This window comes from Hydractinia symbiolongicarpus, chromosome 11 (genome assembly GCF_029227915.1).
Source record: "Hydractinia symbiolongicarpus strain clone_291-10 chromosome 11, HSymV2.1, whole genome shotgun sequence".
Lineage (NCBI taxonomy): Eukaryota > Metazoa > Cnidaria > Hydrozoa > Anthoathecata > Hydractiniidae > Hydractinia > Hydractinia symbiolongicarpus.
Window position 1 is genome coordinate 5,709,576 of NC_079885.1, and position 18,644 is coordinate 5,728,219.

Genomic DNA, 18,644 nt, shown 5'->3' on the forward strand with positions numbered 1-18,644 from the left:
AGATTGTGGATAAGAAAAAAGACTGGGTTGTCACTAAGTACGATGAAATCAGGAGATGACAGTCAACTAAGTACGATTAAATCAGGAGATGACAGTCAACCAAATACTGTCCAAAATACCAATGTACCTATGTATAAAGGTGTTTGTTGTGTGGATCGTTAACTGGTATTGGCTTGGATATAAAAGATCATTTAAAAAAGCTTATATACTTCATGAAACGAAATACAATACAGTCAAAATAAAAAATTTTATATATTATATATACACCTGATAACCATTCTGATAGAAGGGATATAGCTTACACAATGTCTATTTACGCCAGTTTTGTCCTTTTAAATGTAAAAGAAGCTCTGTGGCATCAACACCAACATCATTTCCATTCTTTTTCACAAAGTAAGAGTTGAATAACTTTTTTAGATAAGCGAGCTCTTTTGTCATCAGTGTCATTTCAGATGTAAGACTTTCGTTTTCTATACGTAACCTGTTGATTTTTTCTTTTGTTTGTTGAATTTTCAGTTTTGATTTCTCTCGGCTTTTTCGAACTGATAAATTATTTCGGTTTCGGTTTTCCTCGTATTCCGATTTTAAAACGGATTCAGTTACTCCAAAATTTTTGTTAAATTTCACCATTTTTTCTGAGTCTTGTTACTACTGATCTCAACTTGAACTCTTTCACTATGTTATGTTTGACGACTTAAAACTTGGTTTAAAGAAACTTTTTTGTAAATCTGTATCTTCGAGCTGTGTTTGCTTGGCTGTCCCAGGTTCATGTGTAGAAGATCGTACGATTTACGAATAAATATATGCGCTTGCACGATGCGACGCAACGATTGCATCAGCCTGTCATACATACAACAATTTTGTTGGCTCAGCACAAAAGAACGTTCTGGTTCGATCCAGAAAATGTTAACATTAACAGAAGGTAATATCAAGCTGAATATTACATCAATGGCAGCAATAATATAGGCAGGTATACAAAGCTGCGAAAAATAGGAACCAAAATTTGGGTAACCTTTTTCGTAAAAAATAAAAAAATTAACTACGCTATGTACAGGTTGTAATTTAAATGACACCCCTAGCATATAGCTAGTTTGTGATCGGAAATTCACCTGTACATAACCCATCCTGTTCAAAACATTAACCGTGGCCGTGTTTACCCTAAAATAATAGAAAGCATATCATTCTAAAGTTTATATTCGTAGTGTGAAGAACAAAATGGAAGCAAATGTAGTAGAAACTAAAGTAGGAAAAGAATTGACATCTGAAATAGATACTTTGGCCACCGAGATTACTGATTTTCTGAAAGTTGACACAACAAACCAGGTAGCGAGATCTTAAGACTTGTGTTATCTTTATTTTAGCTAGGCCTACTTTTCCATATATTTTTTCATGCCCTCACACCAGAGCCTTGTTCAAACAAATTACTTTCATTGTGCTGATTTAAAAAAAGACTATAACTAGATTCAAAAAGACTAAAAAGATTCCAAACATTCACAAATCATCTAACTAAAGATTTCTTCACTACAATATTTTACCACCATATGGTTCCTAGCGCTAGAAAAAACTTTTTATATAGTATATGTATATAGTATATAATATGTACAAGCAGCACAGCATCAGATACTGGAAAGTTAAACAAACTTAATGCGAGAATTTTTTTTCGCAAAATAAATTTAGTTAATTGCTTTATTGAAAATTAAGACTTCTAACATCAATATATTCTATAACAACAATGAAGATTTGATAGCATAGCTAAATAAACGAAAATTAAGTGTCATGATGAGTATATAATACATTTTTCACCGTGCCTAAAGAGCCAGGAAAAAATTCCTATCTACTGATTGTCATGTGCCAGCTACATCACTAGGAAAGCATTCCTAGTTTTCGATCTCTTGTCAGCTAAAGAGCCCGGAGACATTCTGGGCTTTTGATTCAGGTCAGTTAGAGCACCAATATTTTTTATGAGGGTGCCGACTCGCTGAAAATGCTGTATATGTAAGGACGGCTGCCAGCATTTTTTTTAGTTTTTTCAGGGTTTTTGTCTGTAACTGCACGGAAAAGCATGGACCCATTCAAAAGCGCCTGGATTGCACCCGAAATGCAAATGCGAGCTCGTTGTTCTCATTTAAATTTTGTTGAGCACAAGGGAGGTGCTATTTTCTTGTTGTACTTACAGTTTATTATTGGTGGGATTTTATTACAGCTATTTATCGAATAAATAATACAATGCTGGACATTATACATGGTAATAATTGTTTAAACAAATTTTGTTTCAGGTTGATTCGGGTTTCTCTGGGCGAAATTTAAATTTTTTTTTAAAACGTTGGAAGTTGTCAGACAGCCCCCCATGGTTTTTGTGGCGTTTCTGGCGAGTCGGCACCCTCATATTTTTTTAGGTGCAGTGGTAGGGATATATATAAATAACGAATTACATATAGATATACATTAAAAAATGCGTTCTTCCTTAAAAACAGCCTGTCATAATAACAAAACTGTACAACAAAATGTAGTATGTCTTCATATATAAGTGTTTTCTTTTTAAAAAATTAACATAATTGTAAAGTATTAATTTAATGTTTGCTATTGTTTGCCTAATTGCAAACCCTGCAGGACCATACATTACTTCTGCCATCTGTTTGGCTATTTAAACACGATATGTGATGGACACAAAAGCACATCAAATATTTAACTGTTATGACACCACATGTGTTTCCAAAGCAAATTACACAAATACAATTAACCTAGTTGAATTTATAAAGAAACCCCTTTTCATTGGTCGAAACAGGTACATTTCCTCCCATGTATAAAATGTGTATAATACAATACCATACAATTATTAGTAGATAAAGTTTTATTCATTGATGTCTAACACAACATACTGCATACCTTAAATGTCTTGTAACAGATTACCTGATTCCCTGGCTGATTCATTTTTCCTTTAGCAACAATATTGTTTATGTCTTCCAATAAAACCATAATTTGCAAAATATAAACATTAACATTAAAAAAAAATTGTTGTCGCATGACTGATAGTTGCCAAAAATTAGGAACATATCAGGTATATACTCAGTCGGAATTTCCTTATAGATTGGGAAGAAAGTTATGTAAAAACTAAACACATCCAGACTCACACATCCAGTTTTTATATATCAAAAAAGTGTGGAGCGAATAAAACTTAAAAAGACTTCCTGTTTCTCTCGTTCTAAATAGATTACGCCATGTGCACAGGTGAAGGATATCTCATAATACTTTAATTCCATATTTAAGGTATTTAAAAGATTTTTTGCACAGTCAGTACAGTCCTTGAATTTCATTTCCAAAGTTCAATATAATTACTACTTTGGTAGTAATTATATTGAACTCAAGTAGTAAAGTGATGATTTTTTAATATTAAACTGATTATGAGGATTTTTCTGCCGAAATTATGTTATGGATATTTTTGCGCACGAAACTCAACCTTCAGGATAAGTTTGGGACCAACAGCATTTTTTCATTTATTTAGCTGTGACTGATCGGCGAAGCTGGGAATGTTTCCCGGTTATTTAGCTGACTAGAGATTGAAAGCTGGGAATTTTTTCCCGGCTCTTTGACACAGCATATATTTTTTTTATGAGTCTATACCTTTGCTAATTTAAGGTGGCAGTAACCATTTTAAAAATCGGAATTTTTTTTTTTACATAATTAGTTACCAAAGGTTATTTTCAGACTATATGTATATCCATATTTTTTCTGTCATAACACACTTGTCACAATTTTATGGCTAAAATACTATTATCTTTCACCAAAAATATTCAACATCAACAATTCCTCGTTAAAATAAAATTTATGAATAATTAATTAGTTCTGCCAAATATAGTTGTAGAAATTTAAGACGATCTTCATTATCCTACATTGCACGAGCTTTAACTTTCGATAGCATTTTCGTTTTACTTTAAAATTTTCAGACATGCTTGGTGAACCATGCAGTCATGATACCGTGTGCGGAAATCTTTTTATTCTGAATATTTTTCTTTCAACAGCGTTGGTGCAACAGGGGATGCTAACAAAGAATCTTTTGAAAAAAACAAAAGGCTAAAAAAAAAGGAATGAACAAAAAAATTCCGCACACCGTTTAACAGGGTTAACCCAAGGTTCATTTAAAAACAAAAGCAGATGAAAAATAACGAAATCGTAAAAAGTTAGAGCTCGTAGAAGCCAATTTTTTTCTTGTTTATGATACATTTTTAAATAGAAATTTCTGCTGACTAAGCAATTTTAGTGTTAAGTTAAAATCATTTTATTATGTATTACGGCCTATATTTTTAGGAAATAGTAAAAAAAAAATGATATAAATAAAACACTGAGTAAATAATTCAGCTATTTGGACAGCTAAAAAAGGCTTACTGCCGCCTTGATTGAAAATTTTTAGAATGAAAAGATAGTTTTCCATCTACAAAATATCAAAGTGTATTCTGGTGTGAATAATCATTATTGTTGGATTGAAATTTCATATATATAATACCCTTTTCATCTTGTTTTACATAAAAATAGCAATTTTTGGGCTTAACCTTACACAGACTTGAATGTAGAGTTGACTAATGCAACAAATTGGATGTATTCGTGTAATATATCTGTAAAGTGTGCTCTTTCATACTACACACAATCATTAATCTTGATGGGTTTTTTAATTATTTATATATTTCGATTTTTTAATATATGGATAAAGTTTTTAAAAAAAACATGTATACTGTAAATAATTGATGTAGATATAATAATATTGCATCATCTTGCATGATTCGTAGTGTTTCAATTTTTATCTGATAATTTTAATGTAGGTTCAAAATGTTGGTAACATTATTGATGGCATCCTGGCAAAATTAGAGGAATACTGCACTGTGGTGGATTTGGTAGGATTTATATTTTAATCAGAAGAAACATGCAAATTTGCAATTTTTTCAGCCTTTTTCATAACTAAATTTCTAACTAAGTTTCAGAACAATACCATTTCTCATAAGTTTATGATTCAGCACACTAAATCACGGATTTGCAAAAGTTTATCCACTAAAATTTTTAACAAAAATCTTATAAGTGTTTACCTTTTAAATTGACAAGTTTCTCCTGAAATTCTGTCATATATTTGCAATGACTTACAAAACAAAAATGCTATTTCTGGCCATAGAGTGAAACAAAGAAAAGTATTCATCCTTTAGGAAATTTGTTTTACACAAACTCTTTCTCAGCTAGAAATTCAAAAACTTTTATAAATCACTTATATATATTGAAATCTTGAAAAAAATATAAATTTGTGAATTCTCGTTTATCCAAAAAATTTTGGACTTTTAGGAGTTTCTCCTATTATTGTGTGCTTTGCTCAATAACATTTTGCTTTAATTTTTACAATAAGTTTTTCATTTGCAATTTATCTCTCACACTTTTTTTGCTGTTTATTCAATTTTACTGCAAACTTAAGTTACCGTTGTAAAGATGAGTATACCGTTCTTTTCATCAGTTTTTGTCGGCATATTCTGGTGTTATTGACGATATGGCAGGGCGCGGATCCGCAGACAAATGACTCATTTTCTATAATGTTCGTAGAAAACCGAAGCACGCCTGGGAGGTGTACCGCTCAAAATTTCTAATAGTTGTAGGAAAGTCAACAAAGAATAATAACTGATATACTTTCCTAGGTAAACACATGTGTATAAACAGAATGTATGAAAATTTCATATCCAAAAATGTCATTAGAAACAACTACTTCTTTTTCTAGCTACGGGCAGAGTCGAAAGAAGTTTTGTTTACGACTATACCACTATTGCACGAGCAATGTTTACAACTTGACCCAATATGTGAAAAAATCGATAGTCTAGAAGTGAGTAAAAATTACTGCACCCATTCAATTTAGATGTTGCAAATTTTAGCTTTTTTGTGTGACAGTTCTCTTCTGAAAAGTGAGGTGTTTTTAATGTTGTTTCTTTTCCTGAGTGGTTAAAGGTGTCAAATGATAAGTTTGCTATAAATAAATGACAAAATTTCATCAGTTTAATTGATTCATTTTGCGTTTCTAAATGAGAATCGAGGCTTTTTAATTCTTGTTGTTTTTAGAATTTTGTCTCTGTTGTTCGCGAGAGTGTAGAAGATGCTGAAGAAAAAGTTCGAGTAGCTGAAAAAGAATTAGGGAACAAAAATTTAAAGAAAATATTACGAACAGTGAAAGTTCCAAAGTTTTTAGCGGTCAGTATTTTTTTTACATTCAACACATCCCAAAAAAGAACAAGAAGCCCTGGGGGCTCTAAGAATTTCCGCGCGATACCAAAATATTTGATGAAAACCTGCTAATTCGTTGTGTTATTGTGCCAAACATTCGAAGGGTGTTTGGTGCATGAACCTCCGAAGATAAAGCACACCAGTGACATTATATCTTACAACAAACGCAAACAAAACCAAACGTGTCATAATAAACTCACATTTTAAAAGAAATTGCTAACAAAAAATACAGCCTATCATTCATGGTTGAAAGTCTTGCGATTGAAACGTTTATGGTCTTAAACGGCATTAGTTGACAAAAAATCAAAATTTTGATGTGACCATCATTTTCAGCATACTTTTTTTATTAACTGTGTCAATTTTTGTCGAAAATGAAGCAGTTTTAATTTTTGGATAAATTTTGACCTGAAATGACATTTAGGTGACAAAAAATCAAACTTTTGTACCATCATCATTTTCAGCATACTTTATTTGTTAACTGTGCCAGATTTAGCCGAAAATGAGGTGGTTTTAATTTTTGGACCAATTTTGGCCTAAAATGGCATTTAGGTGACAAAAATCAAAATTTTGATGTCACCATTATGTTCAGCATACTTTTTTGTTAACTTTGACAATTTTTGTTGAAAATGAAGTTGTTTTAATTTTTGGACCAATTTTGGCCTAAAATGACATTTAAGGTGACAAAAACAAAAATTTTGATGTCACCATCATGTTCACCATACGTTTTTTTGTTAACTGTGTCAAAATTTGTCAAAAATAAAGTAGTTTTAATTTTTGGACCAATTTTGGCCTAAAATGACATTTAGGTAACAAGAAATCAAAATTTTGATGTCACCATCATGTTCAGCATACTTTATTTGTTTACTGTGCCACATTTTGTTAAAAATAAAGTAGTTTTAATTTTTGGACCAATTTTGGCCTGAAATGACATTTAGGTAAGAAGAAATCAAAATTTTGATGTCACCAACATGTTTAGCATACTTTATTTGTTAACTGTTCCAAATTTTGTTGAAAATAAAGTAGTTCTAATTTTTGGACCAATTTTGACCTAAAATGACATTTAGGTGACAAAAATCAAAATTATTATGTCACCATTATGTTCAACATACTTTTTTTGTTAAACTGTGCCAAATTTTGTCGAAAACAAATACCAATTTTGGCCTGAAGCGTCAATACTAGACTTCCCAGTAGTTAAGGAGCTTGGGTACGAAGTTTACATCTGTGACGGACCAACGTGAAATCCCAGGGTCGATTTTTTCTCAAAAAATGCTCCGAAAAAAAACCCGACTGTTTTAAGAATTTCCTACGCCTTCGGGCGCGGAAGAATTCAATGACCTTATTATGCATGCCAATTTAACATCACTTCTATTCCATATTCAAATTAACACACTCCTTTGAACTTCTTGTACAATAAGCGCTTTGGATAATTAAGTAAAGTATGGTCAGTGCACGACGGTAATTCTATGCACTTTTGGTATGGTTACAGTATGTAGGGTGTATTTAAGATATAATTTGACGGAGTTACCACGTCTCCTTCGTTTCCAAAAACAGCATTATTTTAAACTTTCTCAAAGTTGGTGGTTGGTGATCACAGTGTTCATTTATGTTTCATTGTTAGTGAAATAAGTTTGCATATAAGGTGTAGACGCTTAATTTTTTAGGGCCGGTGACAGATGGAAATTTTGAGATTTCTAGATCAACTTTGCATTTAGTATACTTCATTAAGAACAACATTTTTTCTCAGGAGTAGCTTAAAAACACTTAAAAATTAAATGATTTGTTTCGTAATTAGCGTCCTCTTACCTCCCCTTTGATTAGGCTTCCACTCATCCAAGGACTCATGCTGTAAAAATAAGTGTTTGTTATAGAGCTGGAGGGTAATCCTATGTAAAAAATGTCGATAATCTTTTCTGAAATTTTGTCTTTCATATTTTATGTTTTTGTTTAGAAAAAGAAAGAGATTCAACCTTACTTGAAAAAAGAAATTGGATCGGACGATTACCATGTTCCAAAAACATTTAAAACTGACGACTATTTTAAAAAGTACGATACGAAAAACGACAACAGTGTTGAAAGTGCCGGCGAATAGTCGGAAATTATTTGTTACTGTTGTTTTTCTGTAACTTTTGTAAATAATTTTTTGACCAATTTCTTAATAAAATTAATAGCTGGAAATAAGAAGACGACGTGTAACGATTCGTAACCCTGACCCCTGACCCTCCTCCTTTCTAAAATGTACGTTGTTCAAGACTTAGCGAGAGGATTGGGGGCTTAAGACGAGCTATGTTTGACAGAGGACTTATGTTCTGTCGTATTGGCGAATTGTACACTGATGTCTGAATGTATAAGAGTTTTTTTGAAACTAACCAATAAATTCGAACATTTAGGAAAATGGCATAGACATTAAAAATAATACCGAAGAATAAACCCTGGCTTTAAACTTAAATTTTTCTTGTAAAATTAGTGCTAAGACATACATTCGTGTTGATGCTACGTAATTGCAATATTAAACGAGCGAAGCTCTTATTACTAACGTTTCTTCCAAAATTCTAAAATTCTGCAGGGTGTAGGCTGGTTTTATGTTGTAAAAGCCTAGTAGAGTTGAAAGTCCTTTTTACTTATTGCCATAGCTCAAGAAGAAATCATAGGGTATAACCACTATCATATAACTGGCTTCAAATAACGGTTAGCCTAGAGATAAAATATTTATTCATATATGCATGAAACCTGTATTGATCAAACATTTATAACCACCGTTTGTTCAGTGATAGTAACGCAAAATTAAATTACAGTAATTATGTTTATACATTCATTAAATTCTCTTAATTATTCTAATGTATGTACTTACTTGGGTTAAGTAATCCATCAGCAACTCAACAACGTCTGTTTTCAAGATGTCGTAATAATTTATTAAATTTGCTGGTATATAATTTTTACTTTTAATTTCGAGACATTTTTTCTGTGAAACAAGATGTGGAAGGTTCCATGGACTTTTTCATTTTGGTTAATTTTAAATGTAAGTCATATAATTATCTGTTTTGTTATTGTGTCTGAGTTTACATATTGTTTCTTCTCTGTCACTTACAGAATTTTTAGGAATCGTACCTTTTGTTTTGAAGTCTCGTGATTCTTTAACCTCGATTCCAGGGCCTGTAGCGTTTTCTAATCTGAGGATGAAAATCAAAAAACGCTACAGGTCCTAGAATCGAGCTGGTTATTCTTAAGAAATTTTATAGAGGTGTTTAAAAATTGTTAAAAAAATCAGCTATATTACGTTAATTAAAACTGTTGAAAATGTGATGACATTAAGCAAAGAAAATGCTAATCAACCCTCAGTATTATTTTCCGAAAATTACTAAAATTTTAGGAATTGAGTCTTGATACAAAAAAATATGTATTTTTTTCGTTTTTTCATTTCTTTTTCCATTTTCTTTTCCTATTTTCTTTTTGGAAATTACCATAAACGTTCAATATATGTTTTTTAAGCACAAAAATTTGACAAATTCTAAATTTACCAGCATGCAAGAATTTAAGTAATATTCTTAAAAAACAGAGTCCAACACAAACAAAATTAAATGAAAATAACCATTCTTTTAGGGAATAGAGTTGATGCTGGTCTGTGGTGGTGTTTATCCGGAACCTTCTTCGTAAGTTTCTTCTTACAACTTCATTCCTAGTCTCCACAATATACTGACAACCAGAAGAAATATACAGAGACCAACAATGTAGTGACAAAATAAAAATATCTTAAAAGTAAATCCTTAATTTTGTCAGCATGAAACTATTCAACCTCGTGCCTAGGGGCTATTGCCTTTTTGACATCGAGGTCAGCGGCGTTTGGCCGTCAAGTAAGCGCTAGCGGCTTTGACATAGGCAACAACCCCTGTGGACGACGATGAAAACTATTAAAAAAATTTGAATACCTCTTGAAGAAGGTTAAAAAGTGAGCAGGCGTATTACAAGATACAAAGTCAACGTATAAACCGCTCAAACTAATTTTTCTTCTCTTTGTTCTTAGATCAAGCACTACTCAATTTTGCCACCCGCTGGTTTCTAATGGAAACATACCAGATGTCACAGCTGCTCCGTACGCACTCACCACCGTGTCTGTTCCAGATACAATATTTACCGGATCGAGATATACGTTAACGATTTTATTGGAAACGGGAGCCTCAAAATGTTTTTTCCACTATTTCGCCAAAGAGCGGAAATTACTGCTACTTCCTGATCCGTCTGTATTATCACAACATTCGACACGAAATCTTTGGTTTCAAGTCACTGGTAAAAGCGTTTGTTCTCAATCTACTGGGACTTCAAGGTTAAGTGTTAAATTGTCTCGATCATACCAGACAATATGTTGGAGAATAAATTTCTTGGTTCAATCTGGAACTTTCATTTCATGCGAGGCGGTGGATTTGGAGAAGATTTTGACCAAAATATCAAAATACTTAGGGAAATCTTTATCCGACGTACTTATTCTTGATTATGAAAAAGTTCCGGCCAGAAACAACCAATTAAAATTCACATTATCGCTATCGAGTCATGTAGTGGATTGCACGAAATGTGGTGAACACTATCTACGTCATTTTACGTCGAAGTTTGTTAGTCCCGACGGAACCATCAATCAAATTTTATCGGATTTATTACTTCCAAAGTATTTAATCATTTATGCTCACTCTGAGACAGACTGCAGCGGTGGAGGCCACACACCCTCCTTACCAACAACCAGGTAAATTTTTCAGTTAGATATTGGCGTTTTATCTCATTCTCGTCCCAAGAGCGCTTTGAGATAAACCTCAAAAGTAGTTTCTTTCGAAGTTCTTTCGAGGTTTATGTCAAAGAGCTCTAGGGACGAGAATGGTTTCATCTTCCGACAACAAGATAAATTTATCATTTACATATTCCATCATTCATTAGTGTATTATGTTTTAAAATCTAATTCGATCTTTAACCAAATACATCTTTCTGTTTTAAAAAACTTTGCCGAGTTTTCTTGTCGACATATATTTATAAAGATTTAAATAAAATACAAGTTTTGTGCGACTTCACTTCTCTCTGTTTTTTTTTAATGTACGGTACAGAGCAGGTGTTTACCACCCTCGATCGCAGTGTTTTTAGCTTTAAGCGGCTTTCTTTACAGCCTGTTCTCATAATGACTAACGCAACGCAACTGTACGCCACACTCCAAAATCTGCGTACTTTTGAAATTTGTCTTTATTTTTAGCTCTTCAACTACCACCACATTAACTCAAAGAATACCATCAACAACAACAACAACAACTCGAAGAATACCATCAACAACAACAACAACAACAACTCGAAGAATACCATCAACAACAACAACAACAACAACAACTCGAAGAATACCATCAACTACGACAACAACAACAACGCAGTGTGTGCAACCAACTGTAGTGAATCCAATCACGTCGATAAACGTTCCTTTATACACACCACACACCGTCGTGATACCTAATACAATATTTAATAGTAACGCCTTCCATTTCACATTACGACCACAGCGCCCAAAAATCACATGTTGGTATCAGTTACGCCACAACAAGATCGATTTCTTTGCCACGGATGATATCTTGCGTTCTTATGCAACAAACAGGATTCCTCTCACGTTAACTGCAAGAAGCTCTTGCGGCTTATCCACCAGCTTAACATTTTACGTGAATTTACAAAAACCGTTGTATTCGAATTGTCTGCTGACAAGCATGATTATAAAACGTACGGAAACCGAAAAATGCAATTCTGAAATTATGAGAGAATATTTCACAAAAATACAAAATTATTTGCCACGTGATGTTAAAATTTTTTTTGTCATCAACTGGAAAGTTCTAAGCTTTGACACGTTGAAAATAACACTCGCATTATCGCCTCACATTTGCACGACATGCAACACACAATATGTAGACAGATACCAACGTCATTTTGTGCAAACAAACGGTGACGTCAGTAAAGCGTTTGCGCAACATATGTCGCCGACATTTAATATTTTACACATCAATTTTATCTTGGCAGGGAAATGTAAGACGGACAATCCTTGCTATCCTCCAGTCCTTGAAAAATCTATTCCCTTCATCTATTTACAGCCAGGAATTATTAATACCTACAATATACCAAACTCGACATTTTCTCATAGTCAAACCTTTCAACTTTCTTTACGTAAAACACCAACTCATCAAATTTGCTGGGTCGAACTCCGACAACGTCAAACACTTTTACTGTTGCCGTCGTATGAAGAGGCGTCGTATAATTTAGTTCAAAAATATCAGCTTGGAGTCGTTGCCACGGAAACAGTTTGTAGCAAATCTACCGAACAGAACGTAAATCTGATTGTTCAGAAAATTAAACACGCCCCATGTTTCCATGTGAAATTGACATTCGCAACAACGAGAATATACCCCTGTATGGTAGAACCTGTACAAAAATTTGTAAAAGTACTCACAAAATATTTGCAGGTTAAGGAGCAGGATGTTAAAATACTTTCTTACTCTGCTTCAACCACCCAGCAAAACTTGATCGATGTATATCTCACCTTATCGAATAATGTAATGCCATGTTCCATTGCGACACTGTCAAGACTTCAAGCGTACATGAACATACTTGTAAATAGCCGTGGTGTGATTAACGCTGACCTACTTAAATTTATTGGGAAAGAATATACAATTCAAAGTGCAAACTACTCTCTTCTTCCATCTCACAAAGTTCGTGTTTTGTTCCGGAATTCCAGTGATTCGTTTATTCCACTTTGGTTGTACATGCTACCCATGTTAATCATCCTTGCAGTCATCATATTGATACTGTTACTGTGTTGTTGTTGTCGTTCATTGCATCGATGCTGTACTGGTTGCTGTTTTAATGTTTGCGCGAAATCTTCTTATAACGTCACCAGCTACCAATCACATAATAATTATGACTTTAAAGGTGGTTCTACTCAAAAAACATCAAGACATATTCACTCAAACAATGAGCAATCGAGTCATGTCGAGTCTCATCTTTGCGCCACGGATGACCTTTATAAAGCTGGGACATCAACTTCTGTAAACGTTTTAGCCATGGACCATGTGAATGGATCAAAACATAAGGGCATTACCAACAAATCTTTTGAAGGAGATCAGCATATCCATGCCGAAAATGATTGTGATACAAAAGTTGTCCATTTGGAATCGTATTCTGATGCTAGAAAGTCAAAAAGAGGTCGAAGTTACTCAGAGGGAGACTTGTTAAGCCATAGATTGAACCTTCCGAAGATACCTGCGGTAGGTTGTTCGACGTTACATTCAAAACGAAACACAGCAGCACTGCCATCTTGGGCATCAGATGACGTATTTAATTCGTACGTTGATGGCTGCTGTAGGCAAAAACACCGAAAGACGAGCACGCTACCCGTGATTATAAAAACAACTAAACAAACCGTTCCTGTGAAAATTTCCGCACGTGTTAACAATGTATCAAGCGAACTGGATTTGAATTCTTTCCGACCATCACATATACACGTAGAAAGAAAGAGAACACCAGACGTCTTATTATTTCAAGCGACACCACGTACAAGAATAAGCGGTGAGACAGCCACAAAGAAATCTGGTCCGGTAGTGTTCATGGAGAATAAGAGAGGGTCTAGTGATGATGACGATATCGAGTTCTTTCGAAACAAGAAAAGAAGGAAGCATACTGCATTTCATAGAAAATTTTCTTCCAAGGATGACGATGCGTTGGCTTCGAGAAGAAAAAGATTTATCAGACTTTCAAATGAAAGGTGGATGCAAAGTGAAGTGTAAGCTGAAACTAAAAAGAACATCTTTAGAAACATTATGGAAACCATTCCAATGCAGTGTTATTTCTTTAGTATTTTGTTCATCGAATTATGTTAAGTACAGGATGAGAATAAAAAGTAAAAAGGCGAAAATATTTATTAAATATTCGGTAATTCAGAATTCTTTTTAAAAGCTATTTTCGATGTTTTTTTACGTACGTTATAAGTAAGTGGTTCCTGCTAATACAATTTTTCGTTCGCGAGTAAATACGTGCTCACACTGTGATTGAAGTAATTTATAGATAGTAATTATGTATGTTTAGGTACTTAGATATTTTACGTTATTTATATATATTTTTATATATGTTTTAATATTATATTTATACACGAATCAATTCCTTTCTGTAACATTAAATACTTTAAAAATGTTATATGCGCGTTTTTTATCTACTTTTCAACAAGGACTACTGGCAACTAATGAAAGTGTTTGCTAGATTACGTCTATAGCAACCTCATCCCCATATTGTATCTCTTCTGACATCGGGACGGATATAAAAAAAGGAGACAGCAGGCGTTGGAAATAAGGTTGCCTCTATAGTATTCCTTGCAGTTCTTGATCAACGAAGAAGTAATCAATTTTTACCATCTGGATAAAAAAAAAAGTTGTCGCAACTTCGAATGACGGTCAGTGTTTCTTTTCCAGTTTGACATCTGTCTTAAGTAGCTAGCCTATGAATGACATATACATGTTTGATTCTTCTGGAGTTGAACAGGAAGAGCACCAAGATCAATTTCAGTGGCCTCCAGTTTAAAAGTATGAATTGACAGGTGCAATAAGTACTAGAAATTGTCTTCAACAAATTTAACTTAATTCCACCTCTCTCCATTTTCAAAAGCAACAATTTTAATAGTTTTTTTCATGATGATAAGTTAAAAATAAATTGTGCTGAGCATTCCCAAATTCAAGAAAACTTCTTTGATTGTTAAAATGAACCTAAATACCGTATGATGAAATCTTATGAGCAAAAAAGAAAGTCAAACGTTCACTTCATTAAAATTGGCTGTTAAGTTTTTATCTCTCACTTTCTGTATTATATATACTAGATGGTTCAAACACAAGCTCTTGATATTTGGCTCATATTCTTCCAATGAAGAGTTTGTAACAACGTTTCAAGAACTTAGCTCAAGGCGATTTGATGGTAGCCATGTTTAAGTTCATACAATACAGATATGAGTCGGTGGTAGCGTTTAATAGCAGTGTTTAAATTTACCCGTCATAGTGCAGAAATGCAGAAGACCAAGAATTTGATCAGGTAAGGCACAATACACAGCCCATGGTGATGGACAGTTACAATCTATGTGTGTAAGTTTTGAAAGTGTAATCTTGAGTATATTACATGGCTTTCTGCTCCCCACTCCATATGTCATTTCAGAAAATTTAATGGGGATTGAACTTTTTGTAGAATTTGTCGTCCGCAGCAACCAACATCACCATCTGGAAGTGAAAGTGAAAGTGGAACTACACCAGCACAAGAAGCAGTAACTATCACGCTTTGTTTTGACACTGATATTCCAACTATTTAAGCAGAAAGTACCAAAACCATCAGAACTATCCCAACTGTGGAAACTCAAGATGTATCTGTAACAACCGTCGAATAAGTACCCGCACAATCTTCACGACGAACAACGACAACTGCTACAACCGTACCACAGACATCGACAATATTCATTTTGGCCGTGAAAGTGTCTAGAAAGACTGCACAACCTTTTGTTCTGACATAACCTTTGTTCATAACTATTGGAAAATTTCATACAAGAAGTGAGATTTGATATGATTGATTTACATACATTCGTTTACATTGAACTTATAGACGTATCTGAACCAATGTCGATATACATATACTAGTGAAAACATTATGTTTGGTTATTGCTCAACCGTATCTCAGTATAACTGAGCTGCAGTTATAATTAGTTAGTATATTATGATGTTTGTACCATTGTTTTTGTACAATTTCATATAAGAATGACCGACATATTGCGTTTGAAAACAAAAATTTTATATTTTATAGTGGACTCTTTATGCCATTTTGAAAATCTTATTGTTGCGGTGAATGACAACGGGTGGAATTTGTATTTCTCTTCTCTATGATTTGCACACAGATCTCAGCTTTCAGAAAATGTGTTTTTGTGGGTTTGTTATGAGATGTTTAGTGTTTATTACGGCTGCATTAGCGTCTTCTGATTTTTTCAATATTTCGGTAAAAATGACCGCAAAATAAAAATGGCTTCTCTGGAGGATTTCTTGAAAATGGTAAGAAGATTTTTAGTTTTTTCGCATAGTTTTATACTTTGTAATGTATGTATGAATTTTTCAGGCATTTTAACGAGTTATAGTGCTGATATAGCCTTCAAAAGCTTATTTTTTAACTTGTTGCTTTAAAAATATCCGCCATTTTGAATTTTTGGCACACCGGTCAGTGGAGCTAAAATTAATTTTTTTAACAACTAATAGCTGAATTATATGCAAAAATTTATTGGCATTCAGAAAATGTAATATATAAAAACAGTTAATTTTGGCTCTAATGGCAATGGTTTTAGGGGCAGTGTGAATTTTTGAAAAAAACAACAAAAAGAAGGTGTGCGTGTAAGTGTTAACGTTCTTGTCTTGATCTTCGATTTGTGATCTAAACTTCTTTGCACAAGTTGAATGATAATGCCGACCTTGTTCCAGAATTGTTCTGTTTTTCTTTGAAATAATCTTGGACAGCCGAAAAAATAGTCTCTGGGGGAAATGAAACCTATTTTATCAGAATTGGCTGAAATTTGGCTAAAAGCGCCTTTATAAAGATGTTAAACCTCTTAACTAAATTTTTGAGACACCCTTGTCCAGGGGTCTTGTCAACATTGTTCCCGGGCATTTTGCCTTGTTGATATAGCTGCCACAAGACCCTAGAAACAAGGTTGGGGTCTTGTGGCACCACTGAGCCGTTATTACGGAGCGGCTACCAAGTTAATCAAAGAAACAAAGTGTCTTGAGAACGAGGTTGGCGTTACGTGGCTTTGTAGTAAATCATTTTAACGCATTTTATGCTGCGGTTTCGTTTGCCAAAAAAAGGCTTTAAAAGCCAAATTTTATATTTTTTAGACCTTTTGATAAAGAAAATCATAAAAAGACAGTTTACCTTTAGAAGAAATTTTTTTTACGGAATTTCTCTTTATATTTGTGATTAGGTATTTTATGCAAAATGCAGAAATTTAGCCCTCAACAATTTTATGTGTAACTTTAGAAGGTAAAAATACATTCACCTTAAGGGAATTCCATCGTTACTCTTTTTCCATGTCACAGCCATTTATTTTGTCTATTATACGTCGCGAAATTCGAAAAAATATATGGGCTATGGGTACAAAAATTGTTTAAAATTTTGGTTTAGTAGCAAAGTCTCGGATCGCATACAGAGAAGTGTTCGGTTCAAAATACAAAAGAAAATTCAGTGAACTTCAGAAACGTCCTTTGAATTTCAAATATTTTGTTGTTGGTGCATAAACAAAGTGTCTGCTAATTAGAGGTGTCCGCCTTTTGGAAAGTTTTGCAATGTAAGCTCAAAATTTGAAGAAAATGCGATTTTATATACGAAATGTGTAACTTTAAAAATTAACGGATACCGTGCTGGACTTAGACACGAAAAAAGAAATCATTTCTTTTTTAAAATAACAAACAAATATCAACATCATAACTAAATTACCAAAAAAGAATTTTTTTAAAAAAGTTTACTTGGAGAAAATATGTCTTTAAGTTAGAATAAAGAAGTTCTTTCTTCTATATTGAAATCTATCAAGTTTTTCTATCAACAATCATGGTCAGCGCTTCATGCACGGTGATCTTCTCTTCAACGTCATCATTTTTACAATCGTTATCACTCTCATCAGATGAAACCTTATCCACATCAACTCCAGATGCTTTAAAAAACGAAAGCATTGTTGGGTACATGCCACAAAACATGTGAAAACTATGTTTCATGTTCTTGAAAGTCCCGAACACTATGGTCTGGAAATACCAGTTATATATAGGTCTTATGGACAACAAAAGTTGATTGACTGGTCTGCAAAGAAAATTGAGGCTGTAAAAGCCGACATTTCTTGTAAAGTTTCAAAGTTTTTAAAATAGAAATTTTAAAATTATTCAATTTTTCATTCTTTTTGTTATGTTGCTTCCTAATTTTTTGGACTGTCCGCTAATTGGAGAGAAAAAAAAGCCAATAGTTGCCATTTTGTGCAAAAAAAAATGTCCGCTAATCAGAGTGTCCGCTAATTGAGTGTCCACTAATTAGGAAGTTTTTATGAGATTTTGACCAGAAAACGGTCGGTGCATGGACAGAGTGTCCGCTAATCAGAGGTGTCCGGCTTTTAGAGTGTCCGTTAATTGGAGAGAATACTGTAGATATATATATATATTTATTTTTTTTTACAACAAAACGGAAGTTGGAAATAGTGTTTAATATCGCCAAAAAATAGGTTTAGAAAATTATTTTCCCGTGCAAATTTATGGTGAGGTATGGTTAACTTAAAAAGGATGGACAAATGCCTTTTTAATATGAAGGATTAATTAATATAAAAATGTGAAAATTCCTGGAAACGAGAG

General features: G+C 33.4%; 2 protein-coding genes across 2 annotated transcripts; both read left to right on the forward strand.

Annotated features, from left to right (window-relative positions):
- The first annotated feature begins 1,078 nt into the window (after window positions 1-1,078).
- Window positions 1,079-8,426, forward strand: LOC130613922 (biogenesis of lysosome-related organelles complex 1 subunit 4-like). Its single transcript, XM_057435283.1, has 5 exons — window positions 1,079-1,323; window positions 4,815-4,886; window positions 5,747-5,848; window positions 6,082-6,210; window positions 8,192-8,426. The coding sequence occupies exons 1-5, from the start codon at window positions 1,216-1,218 to the stop codon at window positions 8,330-8,332; spliced, it is 552 nt and encodes a 183-aa protein (XP_057291266.1). The 5' UTR covers window positions 1,079-1,215; the 3' UTR covers window positions 8,333-8,426.
- A 153-nt stretch (window positions 8,427-8,579) lies between these two features.
- Window positions 8,580-14,403, forward strand: LOC130613913 (uncharacterized). Its single transcript, XM_057435270.1, has 4 exons — window positions 8,580-9,259; window positions 9,841-9,890; window positions 10,262-10,972; window positions 11,468-14,403. Exons 1-4 carry the CDS (start codon window positions 9,215-9,217, stop codon window positions 14,028-14,030), a joined length of 3,369 nt encoding a protein of 1,122 aa, XP_057291253.1. The 5' UTR covers window positions 8,580-9,214; the 3' UTR covers window positions 14,031-14,403.
- The last annotated feature ends 4,241 nt before the right edge of the window (window positions 14,404-18,644 follow it).

Excerpts from the sequence above, each read along its gene's own strand:
- LOC130613922 (XM_057435283.1), top strand. The coding sequence starts at position 1,216 with ATGGAAGCAAATGTAGTAGAAACTAAAGTAGGAAAAGAATTGACATCT. Across the intron at positions 1,324-4,814 it reads AAGTTGACACAACAAACCAG|GTTCAAAATGTTGGTAACAT; the intron begins GTAGCGAGATCT and ends ATTTTAATGTAG. Across the intron at positions 4,887-5,746 it reads ACTGCACTGTGGTGGATTTG|CTACGGGCAGAGTCGAAAGA; the intron begins GTAGGATTTATA and ends TTCTTTTTCTAG.
- LOC130613913 (XM_057435270.1), top strand. The coding sequence starts at position 9,215 with ATGTGGAAGGTTCCATGGACTTTTTCATTTTGGTTAATTTTAAAT. Across the intron at positions 9,260-9,840 it reads CATTTTGGTTAATTTTAAAT|GGAATAGAGTTGATGCTGGT; the intron begins GTAAGTCATATA and ends CCATTCTTTTAG. Across the intron at positions 9,891-10,261 it reads GTTTATCCGGAACCTTCTTC|ATCAAGCACTACTCAATTTT; the intron begins GTAAGTTTCTTC and ends CTTTGTTCTTAG.